We start from the raw sequence: 14,345 nt of genomic DNA on the forward strand, positions 1-14,345 counted from the left end.
GACATTGCACAGACCAACCTGACTGCCTGCCTGCATGGAAGAGGTCAAAAACTGGATGACAGCCTCGTCCCTTAAACTTAACGGTGATAAGACCGAACTTACGTTACCTGGACCACCAGCACTGTCTACCATTGACCTCCTATGGCCCTCTAGTTTGGGCGCCCGGCCTATCCCAAAAACCAACATAAAAAGTCTTAGAGTCTGGTTGGACGATTCCCTAACCCTGAACACCCAAGCAACCAAGATTTCTGCAACTTGCTTTGGAATCATTAGAATGCTGAAGAAAATTCTCCCGCTTCTACCGTTTGAAGCCAAGCAGGTTGCGATACAGGGCTTAATTCAATCTAGATTGGATTTTAGTAATGCCTGATATCTAGGGTCTCCGGAATATGTCCTGCAAAAACTTCAGCGCATTCAGAACTGTGCTGCGCGCATGCTGCTTCAGCTTCCTTGTAGAGCATCAGTGGAGTCAGGACTGAAGACTCTGCACTGGCTCCCTGTTAGGGAGCGAATCAAATTTAAAGCCATGTGCATCTCTCACCAGGCCTTTTGGAATACTGGTCCAAAGATCAACCATTGCCTGCTCTCTCCTTACCAACCCAGCAAACAACTCCGCTCTGCTAAAGCATTTCTAGCCGAAGCCCCTAGGATTAGGAGATCAAGAGCAGGAGGTAGATCCTTTTCCCATAATGCGGCCAAACTTTGGAATTCTCTCCCTTTATATCTCAGATCTGATTCTAATTTGTTGTCTTTCCGAAAAAAGCTTAAAACATTCCTCTTCACTAAATAACCACTCCCGAAGCTACCGCGCTACGAGGCACTATCTTTTTCTATTTTAGCGCTTGGACGCCCTTGGGCAGCAGTCGCGCTTAATAAAATTTCTTTTCATTTCATTTCATTTCAATCTGAGCAGCATAATTCTTTGAAACGCAGCTACTGCAGATGACAAATGTGTTTCAGTGTAGTGGGAAACCCAATCTACCCTTGAGGGCTTGGGCAAGGTTAGATAAACGGGTAAAGGTGCCGTCAAGGGATTTGTTCAAGGTACACAGTAATATACTTTCAAAATATTAATAGAATATAAGCTTTTGTCAATTGCTTATGGATAACTAAATTCTTGGATTTCGTTTAGACAGAATCAATCACAGAAAAGAAAATTTAAATCAAAAAGAGATATACAGACACGGGTGTATATAGAAAAAATATATATTGTATTTTTCAAAGAATTTATATGGGTACTGTGAGTATACACATAAAATATAACAAGAGGAAATACAATCAAATTCAATGGTCCTACAATGTCACATGTATATACACTTTTCCTTATGTAAATGAATTTTCGAAAAAGTGTCTTAAGTCGACGTTTCAGATGCTGATGTTTCCTGAAAGCGCCTAAGTCTCTCGATTAGAACGCACACGTGCCTTGCGATAACCTCGAGATTAGATCCGTACTGTCAGATTCATTCATGACTGAAGCTTTATGCTGATACATTCTTGCCGAGGACTCTTGTTGACGGTTCTAGTTTTCAAATACTATCTGGCCGGGATGATCATTTATACACCCGCGTTAACAGATGTTTATCTAATGAATATACACATCGTGAACAACCATTAATAGTGTGCATCAGCTATTAAGATTATTCCAACTAACCTCAGGGGTCATCTATATAATACACAATAGTCCTGAAGATGGTCTCATGGACGTTCGCATGAGAGACCGAAACGTCGACTTAAGACACTTTTTCGAAAATTCATTTACATAAGGAAAAGTGTATATAAATGTGACATTGTAGGACCATTGATTTTGACTGTATTTCCTCTTGTTATATTTTATGTGTATACTCACAGTACCCATATAAATTCTTTGAAAAATACAATATATATTTTTTTCTATATACACCCGTGTCTGTATATCTCTTTTTGATTTAAATTTTCTTTTCTGTGATTGATTCTATCTAAACGAAATTCAAGAATTTAGTTATCCATAAGCAATTGACAAAAGCTTATATTCTATTAATAATTTGAAAGTATATTACTGTGTACCTTGAACAAATCCCTTGACGGCAGATGACAAATGGCATCCTGCAGAACACGTATGCACCAAAGGGGTGATAAAGGATGTCCGGGATTAAGAGTCAAGATGGCATTCAACTTGATGATAAGCAGATGACAAACCAATTAGGCTACTGGCATCCCTAATTTAGCTCAGCATTTCATATTTACGGGGGATGAGGAAACCTATCCACCTAAATAATTGCATTTAAGTTCCTCACGTCTACACAGAAACAGATAAATTTGCTTCCTGCGTTTGAGGGTACTACGATTGGGGCAAGCTAGTCTGAGCTCCCAATAGGTTCAATGATTCTTTGTGGGTCAAGCTTGTTGATTTCATTGCTCAAGGGGTCCTTCAACAAATGCCGGATAGGTTGTGCAGTATGCACAACATTGGTTTCCAGCTTGATTTTAAGATGGAAATTGGTGAGGAAACCTAATTTGTTAGCAAAACGTTCGGGACATTCTTAACACTTCCTTACCAGTAAAAAATCTCTGTACTTATGAGAACTGCTCTACATGATTAGGAACGAACTTCATCCCTAGCTCTTTCTGGTGCCTCCATTTTAATAAATTAGAACCTTGTTTGGCAACATACACCTTTCCTATGGTGGAACGATGCTTGAAGGAAATATGCATAGCAATCATACCCACCAAGGTTATGGGTTCCTTTTAGTACCGCCCGCAGTTCTAACATCAGCACCACTTTTTCTTGGAATATGTTGTTGTTCATCTGCAAAGACGGCAACTGTTTCCCCATCTAAAGTAATGTCATGTGTAGGGTAATTAGTACATCTTTCCTTCTCACTTGCATTCACTGAAAAACACTACCTTTTTTGTAATTTCATTCACATTCTCAATGGTGTGCATTTGTTTGAACTCCGTATCCCCCCAAAACTAGCAAAGTTCAATGTTTTTATTACACTTCCGGCAAAAAAACAGTATGAGCAGGGCAACTGGGATTGTTGGAAGGGTGGCTGCTATTTCCATAGCTGAACCATATAATTTCTGAATTGTCTAAGTAGGATCTTACTTTAGTTTGTTGCAAATCTTTGAGAGTAAACACTTCCTTGTTTGTCTTCCGGTCTTCAACATCATGTACAGTTTCTGAAGGTAGCTTAATTTCTATGATACAATCTGCCATGTGTTTCACTCCTTTTGCAATGTCAAGGCCCTCTTTAAGATTGTATTATGACCTAATAGTTTTCCCTCTATACTCGGATTGTTGGTGCATCTAACAAATTGGTCTCTGTTTAATGAATCATATAGTGTTCCAAATTAGAATGCATTAAAAAGGGCATACAGGACTGCAACGTAGCTTTTCATATTTGCTTGTACTTTGATGTGTACCACTTAACATTTCGCAAGCTAGAAGAACATTTTGATGAAAAGGCCAATGTTTTCATAGAAAGACACAAACTTCTTAATTTGTACTTCTTTAACATCACCTTGGTTGAGAACAGGTTTAAGTAAATTCCCAAATATCTTCCTACGTTGTGTACCTACGTTTTGTATTAGTAAATGCCGTTTCCTAAGAGGTGAGAAATGTTCACCTCCTACTGCAATTAGGTAGGATTCAAAAAGCCTAACCCACTCTTTCCAGGTTAGGATGGGTTCATCAAGGTCATTCAGGAATGATAGGTGGTGACATGCTGGCAGCTGTCATGTTATAACTCTATGAAGAGTGATCGGGAGGGCAAGTGATAAAACAGAATATGAAGTACTTAAGTAATGTATGGTAGTTTGAAAAATAACTAGCAACTGAAGAAAGAAAACAAGTAGGTCATACAAAACTAGAGGCATCTCTTTCTGAGCATAGAATGACAGAGCATGTATTCAAAAACAACTACCATTTTACGTAAATTGTCATCACTCCCCTCCCCCCCAAAAAAGAAAAAAACATAGGTGGGGAAATAGAGTCTAGGACTGGTAAGTTACTGAGACAGCTCTTATTGTGGCCACTGAGGAAATCCGATCCACTTTGGACAAGGGCCGCAGAGCGGCCCTTGTCCTGCTTTATCTGCGGCTTTCGACACAGTCGATCTTATATGTTTGGTCGGCCGGCTGAGGAATCTGGGTGTTCAAGATTCCACACTAGCACTGCCTCAGGCCTTTCTAACCAACAGGGTTCAATCGGAGACCCTTGTTGACTCTACATCAGAACCTTACACTTTACTGTGTGGTTTTCCCCATGGTCCACCACAAAGCCCATAGTTATTTAATATAGATGTCACCCCGCTGGCTGCGCTAATCAGATCTTTTGGGTTTCCATTAGTCTCCTACGCTGATGATACCCAAATTGTGATGTCCCTTTCCAACACTAATCACTGCATAGATTAATTTTTTCGAAACTGCATACCTGCAGTTAGCGACTGGGTGGGCAAAAACTGCCTCAAGTTAAATACAGCCAAGACAGAAGTGAAGTTGTGTGGGCTTAACACATCCTTCTGGACTCCTTCTTGGTGGCCGCAAGAACTGAGAACTCTCGCAGTCCCAAAAAATAAAGTTAAAAATCTAGGCGTTATTCTGGATGATAGACTCACCAACAAAAACCAGGTTAATGCAGTCATTTCTTCATCGTCCTTTGTTTTAAAACTATAAAGAATATTGGACATCTGATACCATTTGACTTTACAGTTGTCACTGCACTGGTTCTCTGCCGTTTGGACTATTGCAATGGACTTGATCTGAACTTGCAAAAAAGTTGCTGTCCAAGTTGCAGACTGTGCAAAACGTGGCAGACAGAAGGCTCTTCAATTTACTCAAATTTCAGTCTGCAACCCAGGCCCTGAATAAGCTTCATTGGCTTCCTATAAAGAAGCAAGCCGTTTTTAAAGCACTTTCAATAGTTGTTAAAGCTTTAGTTGGAATAGACCCTGACTATTTAAAGAAGCATCTCAGATGATATACTCCAAGTAGATCCCTTCGATCCAGCTTTTCAAAAAAGTTAATTGTGCCCTCCCATAAGCTGGTCTCTTTGAGAGGTAGAGGTTTTATTAGAAGCACTACACTACTATGGAATGATCTGCCCCAAGATTTGAAATCGGTCCCTACTCTTTTGATTTTCAGAAAAAATGTAAAAACATGGCTCTACAGCAGTGATACTCAAAGTACGGCCCGTGGGCCGCAAGCGGCCCTCCTGACCTTTACATGCAGCCCTCAGGGCAGCAGCAGCACTGGACTGCCATTTACTCGACTCAGCTCTAACATGAAAAATAAAGTTAAATATAAAGCAAACACTTATTTAAAGGTTAATTGCAGTTAGGGAAAGGAAGTAACTAGGCACTTAACTTTAGGAACACCTTCATTTGTAAAGATAGGCACTAGATATACATGCTTCGCTTCCCCTACACCCACTTTACACCCCCGCTGGTTACAGTGGGGCCCCTGGTCATACCATAGACCAAATTTTGCGGCCCCTGGGAAAATGTTTGTAAGTACCCATGCTCTACAGCAAGTATGTGTGGTCCACCTTGATCACAGGCTTGTGCCAAGACGCCTCAGGGCATAACAGCGCTCTATAAACCCCAAAAATCTAATCAATTTGTAGACCGTGGGGCACATACGGGAAGTGAATCTAAAAACGGCATTACTTTACACCCGATGGACAGAGCGCATATTTCACAGAAGTCTTTCCCAAAATTAGAGTTGTAGTAAAATCTAGGAAAGAGCTGATCCAGTCACAAGCCCCACAATAGTCACGCCCACTGGAATGGTGACAGGCGTGACTTTAGAAGCCCCCGAGCACACTGCAAGAACAGGACAGCACCTTCACAGGCTAATGGGATTGGTTATCTGTGGGAAACACAGTAAGCAGATTAATACACCGGCTTCAGCCTGGCTCCCGCTGCTAGACAATGTTTGCAGCTCCAGAGTAGGCAATTGTTTAGGGAATAGGAGAGTAAGATGCTCAGTTGCAATGGCTTACCTTGGCTGGCAGTGTAGAAGATAGGCGGCAAGAGGAGGCAGGATGTGGCAGGAATGAAGGCAATTGTCCAATCAATAAAGTATGTTTACATACCAAAAATATTGGTAAAAATGAGGTTCCAATAATGTTCCAGTCAGAAGGAAGTTTACAGCAATTCAGTAAGTTCTCGCATCAGGTTCGTTAGAGAGTGCGAGGCAGAACAGGAATGGAGGTGTCCAAAGCTGTCCGGTGCACAGCCGGCTCTTGAACCTCATCGACAGTGAAATGTTCACAAAACTCATAAAAAGTAAGTAAGACGTTTATGCCTTAAGAGAGTAGACCCTTCAATCTCACTCTCTGCTAGCAATATTCGCAGAACTCGTCTACAAGATTCAATCTGTCATTTAACAAGAGCAGAATGTACAGACTGAGTGAAGGGGTTTTGAGAAGGATGGTGAAGGGAGAGAAATTAAAAATATAACTTGTGATATATCAGGTTACAAAGGAGGAACAAGTGAGTGGGGTGAAATTATTACCGGTAAGATTCTAAATAACAACAAAGTGTTACAGGTCGGTAACTAGTTTCTTTTCCAACATCAACATGGCGCCCTTCTTCGGGAATGCACCTTCTAAGAATTTTCGGCAATGTAAGAGGGAGTGATATGGGGCAGGGGCTTCAAAAGAGATTATGTTATTAATTACATCTGATAGACTCAGAGTGGTACCAGTCTGTTCCTTTAAATAATTGTACAAACTCCGCAGGTTGCTGATTCAAATGTTAGGTACCTTACAATATGTAGATGCGGCAAATGACGTGTCAGCACAAAATATCTCAAAGTAACAATTTACCTGCCCTAAACGTCTTCAAATAACAAACATTCACACTGCATTACAACAATGTAATCATTGTAATACCTTCATTATCAATCCATTTAAGAGTAAGGGGTTTTCCATGATTTAAACTGCACATGGTTCGCACTTCTTTGCAGAGTTCTTTATAATCAGTTGATGCGTCCAAGTGTGTGATTAGAATATCTCTGAAATTAAAAAGACAAATTCAGGTATAAGAATGCAGCATCACACACATGTAACAGGTACACGTACAAATAAAATATCATGGTACACAATGACATTTTCTTTCTGCAGAATTGGATCGAAAAGTTATGAACCCAGAAGGATAAACAACTAGCGTGTGCTCATCCAGAACTTCAAATACAAATTCCTCCCAACCCGAGTCGAACATTGTCAACAACCCTCCTCGCCCGCCACATTATCCCTAGAAGCAGAGGGTCAGCATTGAACTTGATTTTGGGTAACAGGGCGTGGAAGTCATTGCGTTCAGAGGAGTTCCTGCTGAAGCTCTCCTGCCGTTCTCCCTTCACAGTTCCTGCGTGGCCCCTACGCCCCACCCTCTACTACCTCTGTCCCCCTCTGCCCCCTTGGCAAAATAGCTGTTCCCAGTTTCACTGTATTTGCCGGCCTCAAATAGATCAGTGCTGTAAAAAGCAACACATCCCCTTTCCTAAAAGAGGACGAGGTGCGCCAGAACCCTCCTTCTTTGGGTCAAGGGGGGTCAGTGGGTAGCAGCAGTCATTGGCAGAGCAAGCTGTTTCTGCCCGAGAGCAACCGTGCCAAAAACACATCATCAAGCAGCATGTCTCGCTGCTGGAGAACCTCCCAGCAGCAGTTGTAACAGCAGCACCGTAGTGATTAAACCAGACATTTCTAATTAGGGCAAGAACATGAGCAACAAAGAACATAAGGATTTTAAATCCTGTAATTTGGCGTCCGTTTAGAGAAGTAGGCGTTGTCCAACAGTACATGCACTGTGACAGGATTAACAGATTAAAAATTAATTTCACGATTAACCTATCCACATACCTGTGTTGTGTAAATCACAAATCCCCATCGTCGTCACTTTTTTTTTTTTAAACACTTTTTAATCTGTTTCGTGCACAGAACGATTATAAAGATATACTAGATGAGAGGCTGGGAACATGGGTTAAGAAAATTCAACATGATTCCCAATGTTTTCCTAAAAAAAGTATCTGGACAAACAAAAACCAGAAAATTCACAAGTAAAAGAATAGTACTACCATTACCTTAACGACAATCTATGATCCAGTGGGATACCGGTGTGCCTGAAAAAAGGCCACACGCTGCATTTATTTCAACAGATGTTCAATAGGACATGCAGTTTCCTAATGTGCATCACTCATTACTAGGGCCTGAACGAGGAGGGGTGGAAAAAAAGGAACAATTAGGTGTAAAATTCTAACTTAAGTTGTTGAAAAGGTGTGAGGTAAGCAAGACTAAGACCTGGAAACAGAATGTGCATCAGACATCATTTGTAGTTTCAAACAACAACTAAGGAGGAAAACATTACAAATAATATCCTAAATATCAGAAGAAAACCTAGAAGAGAAGTTTGGAGATAACCCACCCTCAAGCAAAAGAAACTGTTACTGCACAACTCTGGTCTTGGCAGGGTTTTCACAGGGAATAAATAAAGCTACGTTCAGAAACCTCAAATGTGTTCAACATGAAGTGTGGGGTTTCCACCCATCCCAGGTAAATAACAGGACGATTAAAGCATCAACTTTAGTGTTTGGTCCACAGACACTTCAGCAATTTTGACAGTTCAATTATTCCGGTCAGTGTTTAAGTGGGATGTTCTCCAGTTTTCTAAGAAAGTTCAGACTAACCCTATCAAATGCGTTCTCAGCATCGAACATGGTCTCGGTCTTCAGGTTATCTTTTTGTGTTATCTCCTACCTGCCTTTTAGCTAAAAACTAGCCTGGTCCGAGTGGACGAGTTGGGGCATCAAATCCTCTAGGTGAAGAGCCAGTATCTTCTAAACGACGTGTACCTGCACATTCAGAAGAGAGATGTGGAAATCACATTGGCACCACCCTCTGCTTCAGAAGAAAAGATATCCCAGCTTCTACCACGGAAGGCGTCCCTGGGCACTTTTTTGCAAAATGGTAGTATACCCTTGCTTATATGCCTATCAATCCTGGCCGATGAGTTTAAAAAATCAAAAAAAAAAAAGGTGGGAAGTCGTTGGGCCCCAGAGCAGTCCTCAATTTCTTATCTTTGACAGCATTAGTTACCACTCTAATATGACTGGGCTATCCATATGTCAGTTTGCCCAGCCAACAGGGTGTTTCAGCTTGCCTTTCTGATATACTCCGCCACCGTTTCCTTGCATACAAATCTCGATCATACTTTAGAAATGCTCGTTGTTTATCTGTTTTCCTTGTTATCATCATGCCCTCCTCCGCTAATAGCTGCTATACATGACTTGGGTCCAATTATTCATAGGTTTTGGGATCAGCATCCTCCCAGCTTTGTATCCACCTTCATATTTTTGTTTATGCCAGAGCATATTCCATTTTATTCAGTTCCATCCATTACAGCAGACCCTGCACTGCTAAAACCTTGCACCATATTTGTTGTGTGGGTGTCCTCTTGTGTTGTCAGCCGGGTCTAGGGGCTTAGAGGGCTAATGCGTCCACTGTATGGGCCGGTGTTCGACTTCATGGTCACAGGTTCAAATCACGGCAGGTCCACTCAGCCTTTCATCCTTCTGAGGTTGATAAAAGGAGTACTATTGAGTTGGGTAACTATAAACATCTGTTATTCATCACCAAGATACTCTTCTGAGTGAAGGTGGGCTTTACAAATACACGTCATGTTATGTTGTGTTTCAAGATCCCTTAGTTTTCTCTGGAAGGAATGCAGGGTTCCCTCCTTCACATTTCGTGGCCTAGAAACTTCCAAAATACAAGTCCCTCTTAACAGTCCCTCTCAACAGTGTTTTAAGATAGTCCCAAACTATAAATAGGTCGCACTCTACTGTGTTGTTGAATACAAGGTGTTCTTCAAGTTGTGAGACAATAGCTCGTTCCCCTACTGGGTCCTTGAAAAGAAGAACATCAAGGAGCCATACGGCATCTCTGCTTTGGGTTATCACACCCTACTTTAATGTGCAAGTGACTAGCATGTTGTCTGAATGTGATTACTCCATGTCTGCCTCTAAAACACCAAACCCCATTACTTGGTCCATCTCAATCATGTCAATCCTGACGTACATCTAGCTAATCTCCAATAAATGAGAGTAAGGCTATTATACCCACTACTGTCAGCCACTAAAGTCTTTCTTCCAAAAGAGGAACTACCCCCAACATTTTTCCCCGATTTATTTTAGCCCATCTAGCATCAGATGTGTGCCTCATTCCATACTAAGGTGCTCTGTTGCCAGCCTAACCAGCCTTATTGAGCCTGGTTAAGGACGTATTCAAGGCGCACGGCAATCCATTTAAAAGAGCCAATATCCTTCTTCATTTCAAAATGAGGTTTTCAATGACCCAATATCGGGTAAGCACTGGATACGGAGCCCTTTCACTTTGCTTTGGTGAAGGCAAAAATTGCTGAGGGGATGAGCATGATCTAAGCCTCCATGTGTCACATGTGAGCAGATGGGTCTCCTGCAAAAAGCAAATATCAGCATCTGTGTATTTCTGGGCTATAAGAATTGCCATCCTCTTAGTAGGAGCAGAAAGTCGACATACACTGAAGAACATAAACGTAAGTAGTTTACCCATCAATGAAACTTAAAGGAGTATCCCCAGGGTCTGTCTTAGCCAATTATACCACGAATTATACTGTTTACCCCTAGTTAGGTTAACTAGGAAGTGTCTCTCCCCTCCTGCAAACTCCCCCCCCACAAACCCCCAAAAACATAACATTTCCAACCCAATACTCATTCCTCAATACCTCCCAGAGGGTGCAGATTTGTTGCCCCTTCCAGCCTTCAACATTTGCTGGATCAACACTTCTCTTACAATGCACCTGTTGTGGTGAAGTTTAATATAGGTTTGACACACATTTCCTCTCAAGGCTTCGTGATGTCACAATGGGATCTGAATATGGTCTTGAAATTTCTTATGTGTAAGCCCTTCGAGACTATACACAGCTGATCCCTGCATCTCCTTACCTTGAAGGCCACATTCCTCATTGCAATAACATCCTGTTGTTGCGCGAGTGAACATCCGTCACTTTCAGTACAACCGCCCTACACCGTCTTGTTCCCAGAAAAATGTGTGCAGAGGATTCGAGCAGCCTTGCCAAAATGGTAACTCCCTTTCACGTTGGGAAATCCAACACTTTGCATGTGTACTTTGCTCCCACCCACCCCTAGAAATAGGAGGATAGACGCCATCGTTTGAACCCCAAAAGGAATTCCAGCTTTTACAGAGTTGGTACCAAGAACCATCAAGCAATAAGCTTTTTGTGGGATTCTCTGGAGCCTATGAAAAAGAAGGTGCTGTAGAAGAGACCACTGTAAAGGGGATAGCCCTCTACATTAAGATCTGCCATAAACTGGTCACGAAACAGGCTCCTTAATGTCTTAGGAGCCTATTCCACCAGGGCTAAGGCTGGTATCACTGTACTGGCACACGCAGTGCCTGCCCTTGACATCTTTCAAGCTGCGACATAGGGATCAGTGTAGAAGGTCACAAACCCCCCTACTGCCTTGACAGCCAGGTCTGGCGATAAGGTCACTTGCTCCCTTGGTGCTGCAAGAATTTTTGGTTTGAGCACGGGGTGTTGCTTATATGCAGCTCAGATCTGTCTATTCCAGGGAGGTACAGAGACAACGCAGAGCAGCACAACTCCACCTTGCGTCACACAGAAGCGCTGCTATTAAAAAAATAATAATACTTGGTCATTCCAGTCTGGCAGCTGGGGGGGGGGGTATTCTAACATTGAGAAATCTGTGTTTAGACAGTGTATCCACCTGAAAGAGTGTTACTGAAGGGAAGTAACATGTCATTTTCTTTAAATGATCAATTGTTTCGAGGGCTATTGCTTCTACTGAGGGTTAACTGGGTGGCTGGATTCTGTGAACCTTCTGCCTCACTGAATGGCATCATGTTCTCTCTTCTTTGGGAGTGTTCTCCTCCTTCTCTTTTTCTGTAACGCCATCTCCTGGTATCTGCTGAGTTTTCTTCACTCCCTCGAAGATTCAGAGCACATAGCTGCTCTTTCTTTCTTGCCAGTGGAAGATTAAGTGAAAAGGATGACCCCATTGATAGGCCACTAATGAAACTGTGGTAGATCATTCGAGGCATCAAACCTAGGCATAAAAATTGGTTCATACAAATTGAACACAAGCAAATAGATTTTAACTAAAACTGAAAAGGCTCAATTTCCTCAAAGAAACTTCCTGATGACAGTGTACTTATGGACTTCTGCTGACAAGTAGCATTAGACCTCCATGCACGAGTCCCAAGTTATGAATGGGCACATCTTGGAGCTCAGGGACGTTGAAAGATGCTAAATCATCTGAAAGGGTCTACCCAATGTCAATTATCATATATACAAATTAAGGAGAATTTAAAGCATCACATCCAGAAAACAAGCTTAGCCCTCAATACGGATACGACCCAAAAACAACAAGCATTTGCAATGCAATAGGTCTCGCAATTGAGCTATTGGCATTGTAAAATTACAATTCCTTTTATTTATGTTTTGGTCTTAAAACAAACAAAAGGCATTGTCATTTACAATGTCAGTAGCATAAACTCGCATAAAAGCAGTGTGTTGAGTGCAGCATTGTGCGGCGTGCAGCATTGTGCGGCGTGCAGTAGATGTGGGCGGCGTGCAGCAGTGTGCGGCGTGCAGCAGTGTGCGGCGGGCAGCAGTGTGTGGCGTGCAGCGTCATGCAGCAGTGTGTGGCTTGCTGCAGTGTGTGGCGTGCTGCAGTGTGTGGCGTGCAGCAGTGTGCGGCGTGCAGCAGTGTGCGGTGTGCAGCAGTGGGTGGCGTGCAGCAGTGTGCAGCAGTGTGCGGCTTGCTGCAGTGTGTGGCGTGCTGCAGTGTGCGGCGTGCAGCAGTGTGCGGCGTGCAGCAGTGTGCGGCGTGCAGCAGTGTTCAGCAGTGTGCGGCGTGCAGCAGTGTGTGGCGTGCAGCGGCATGCAGCAGTGTGTGGCGTGCAGCAGTGTGTGGCATGCTGCAGTGTGTGGTGTGCTGCAGTGTGTGGCCTGCAGCAGTGTTTCGTGTAGCAGTGTGCGGCGTGCAGCATTGTGCGGCGTGCAGCAGTGTGTGGCGTGCAGCGGCATGCAGCAGTGTGTGGCGTGCATCAGTGTGTGGCGTGCATCAGTGTGTGGCGTGCAGCAGTGTGTGGCGTGCAGCAGTGTGTGGCGTGCAGCGGCATGCAGCAGTGTGTGGCATGCAGCGGCATGCGGCATGCAGCAGTGTGTGGCGTGCATCAGTGTGTGGTGTGCATCAGTGTGTGGCATGTAGCAGTGTCACGGTTGCAGCAGTGTGTGGCGTGCAGCAGTGTGTGGCGTGCAGCAGTGTGTGGCGTGCAGCAGTGTGTGGCATGCATCAGTGTGTGGCGTGTAGCAGTGTTACGCGTGCATCAGTGTGTGGCGTGCAGCAGTGTGTGGCGTGCAGCGGCATGCAGCAGTGTGTGGCGTGCAGCAGTGTGTGGCGTGCATCAGTGTGTGGCATGTAGCAGTTTTGGCCTTTAAACAACATGCCCTCCCCATTTGTAGGGTTTCTGTGCTCTGTGTTAGGCAGGCTAACTATTCAAACATGCTCTGTAAAGCTTCAACATGATAAAAGCCCGGCACCTCTTTGGTTACAAATTAAGCACTAGGAAAGTGGCTGTAGCCAAGACACTATTGAATTTTAGTTTATATGCTCTGTGTTACGCAAACTAAATAAAGACATATACAGTGTAAAGCTGCTGCCTCATCAAAACACCGGCACTTCCTTTGTTACAAATTAAGCACTAGGAGGGTGGCTGTAGCTACGTGTTTGCAGCTACACACAAATACAAATAATAACGTAGCTCCACTTTAGGTCATATTTATGTTTGTGTCTATAGAAATATCAACTAATTTGTCCACAATCACAGGCTATTAAGCATATTCAGACATTAAAACCTGGTTCAAAACTCGTAGGTTAGCAGTAGTGGCCTTTAACCCCTTCGACGCGCATGACGGAACTGTTCCGTCATGCACGTCGGTTGCGCTGTGCGCATGACGGAACGGTTCCGTCATGGCCCCGCCCGCGCACGGAACCTTCGGCGTGGCGCGGAAATCCGCGCCGCGCTGAAGGGGTTAAAGAACATCCCCTCCCCATTTTTCCGGTTTGTGTGCTCTGTGTTAGGCAGGCTAAACAAAACAACATGCTGTGTAAAGTTGCCACCTAATCAGAGCCCTGGCACCTCTTCTGTTACAAATTAAGCACTGGGAAAGTGGCTGTAGCCAAGCCACTATTAAATTTCAGTTTATGTTCTCTGTGTTACGCAAAATAAAAAAAAAAGTATAAAGTGTAAAGCTTCTGCCTCATTAAAACATCAGCACTTATTT

The 14,345-nt window shown here is 43.2% G+C and overlaps 1 protein-coding gene across 1 annotated transcript in view; it reads right to left on the reverse strand.

Annotated features, from left to right (window-relative positions):
• PRKCZ (protein kinase C zeta) overlaps positions 1-14,345 on the reverse strand; it is an 820,696-nt gene that overhangs the window by 616,214 nt on the left and 190,137 nt on the right. The window contains exon 3 of the mRNA XM_085609332.1: positions 6,875-6,996. Within this exon, the coding sequence (XP_085465458.1) occupies positions 6,875-6,996 (122 nt within the window). The remainder of the gene's footprint in view (positions 1-6,874; positions 6,997-14,345) is intronic.

This window comes from Triturus cristatus, chromosome 1_2 (genome assembly GCF_964204655.1).
Source record: "Triturus cristatus chromosome 1_2, aTriCri1.1, whole genome shotgun sequence".
Classification (NCBI taxonomy): domain Eukaryota; kingdom Metazoa; phylum Chordata; class Amphibia; order Caudata; family Salamandridae; genus Triturus; species Triturus cristatus.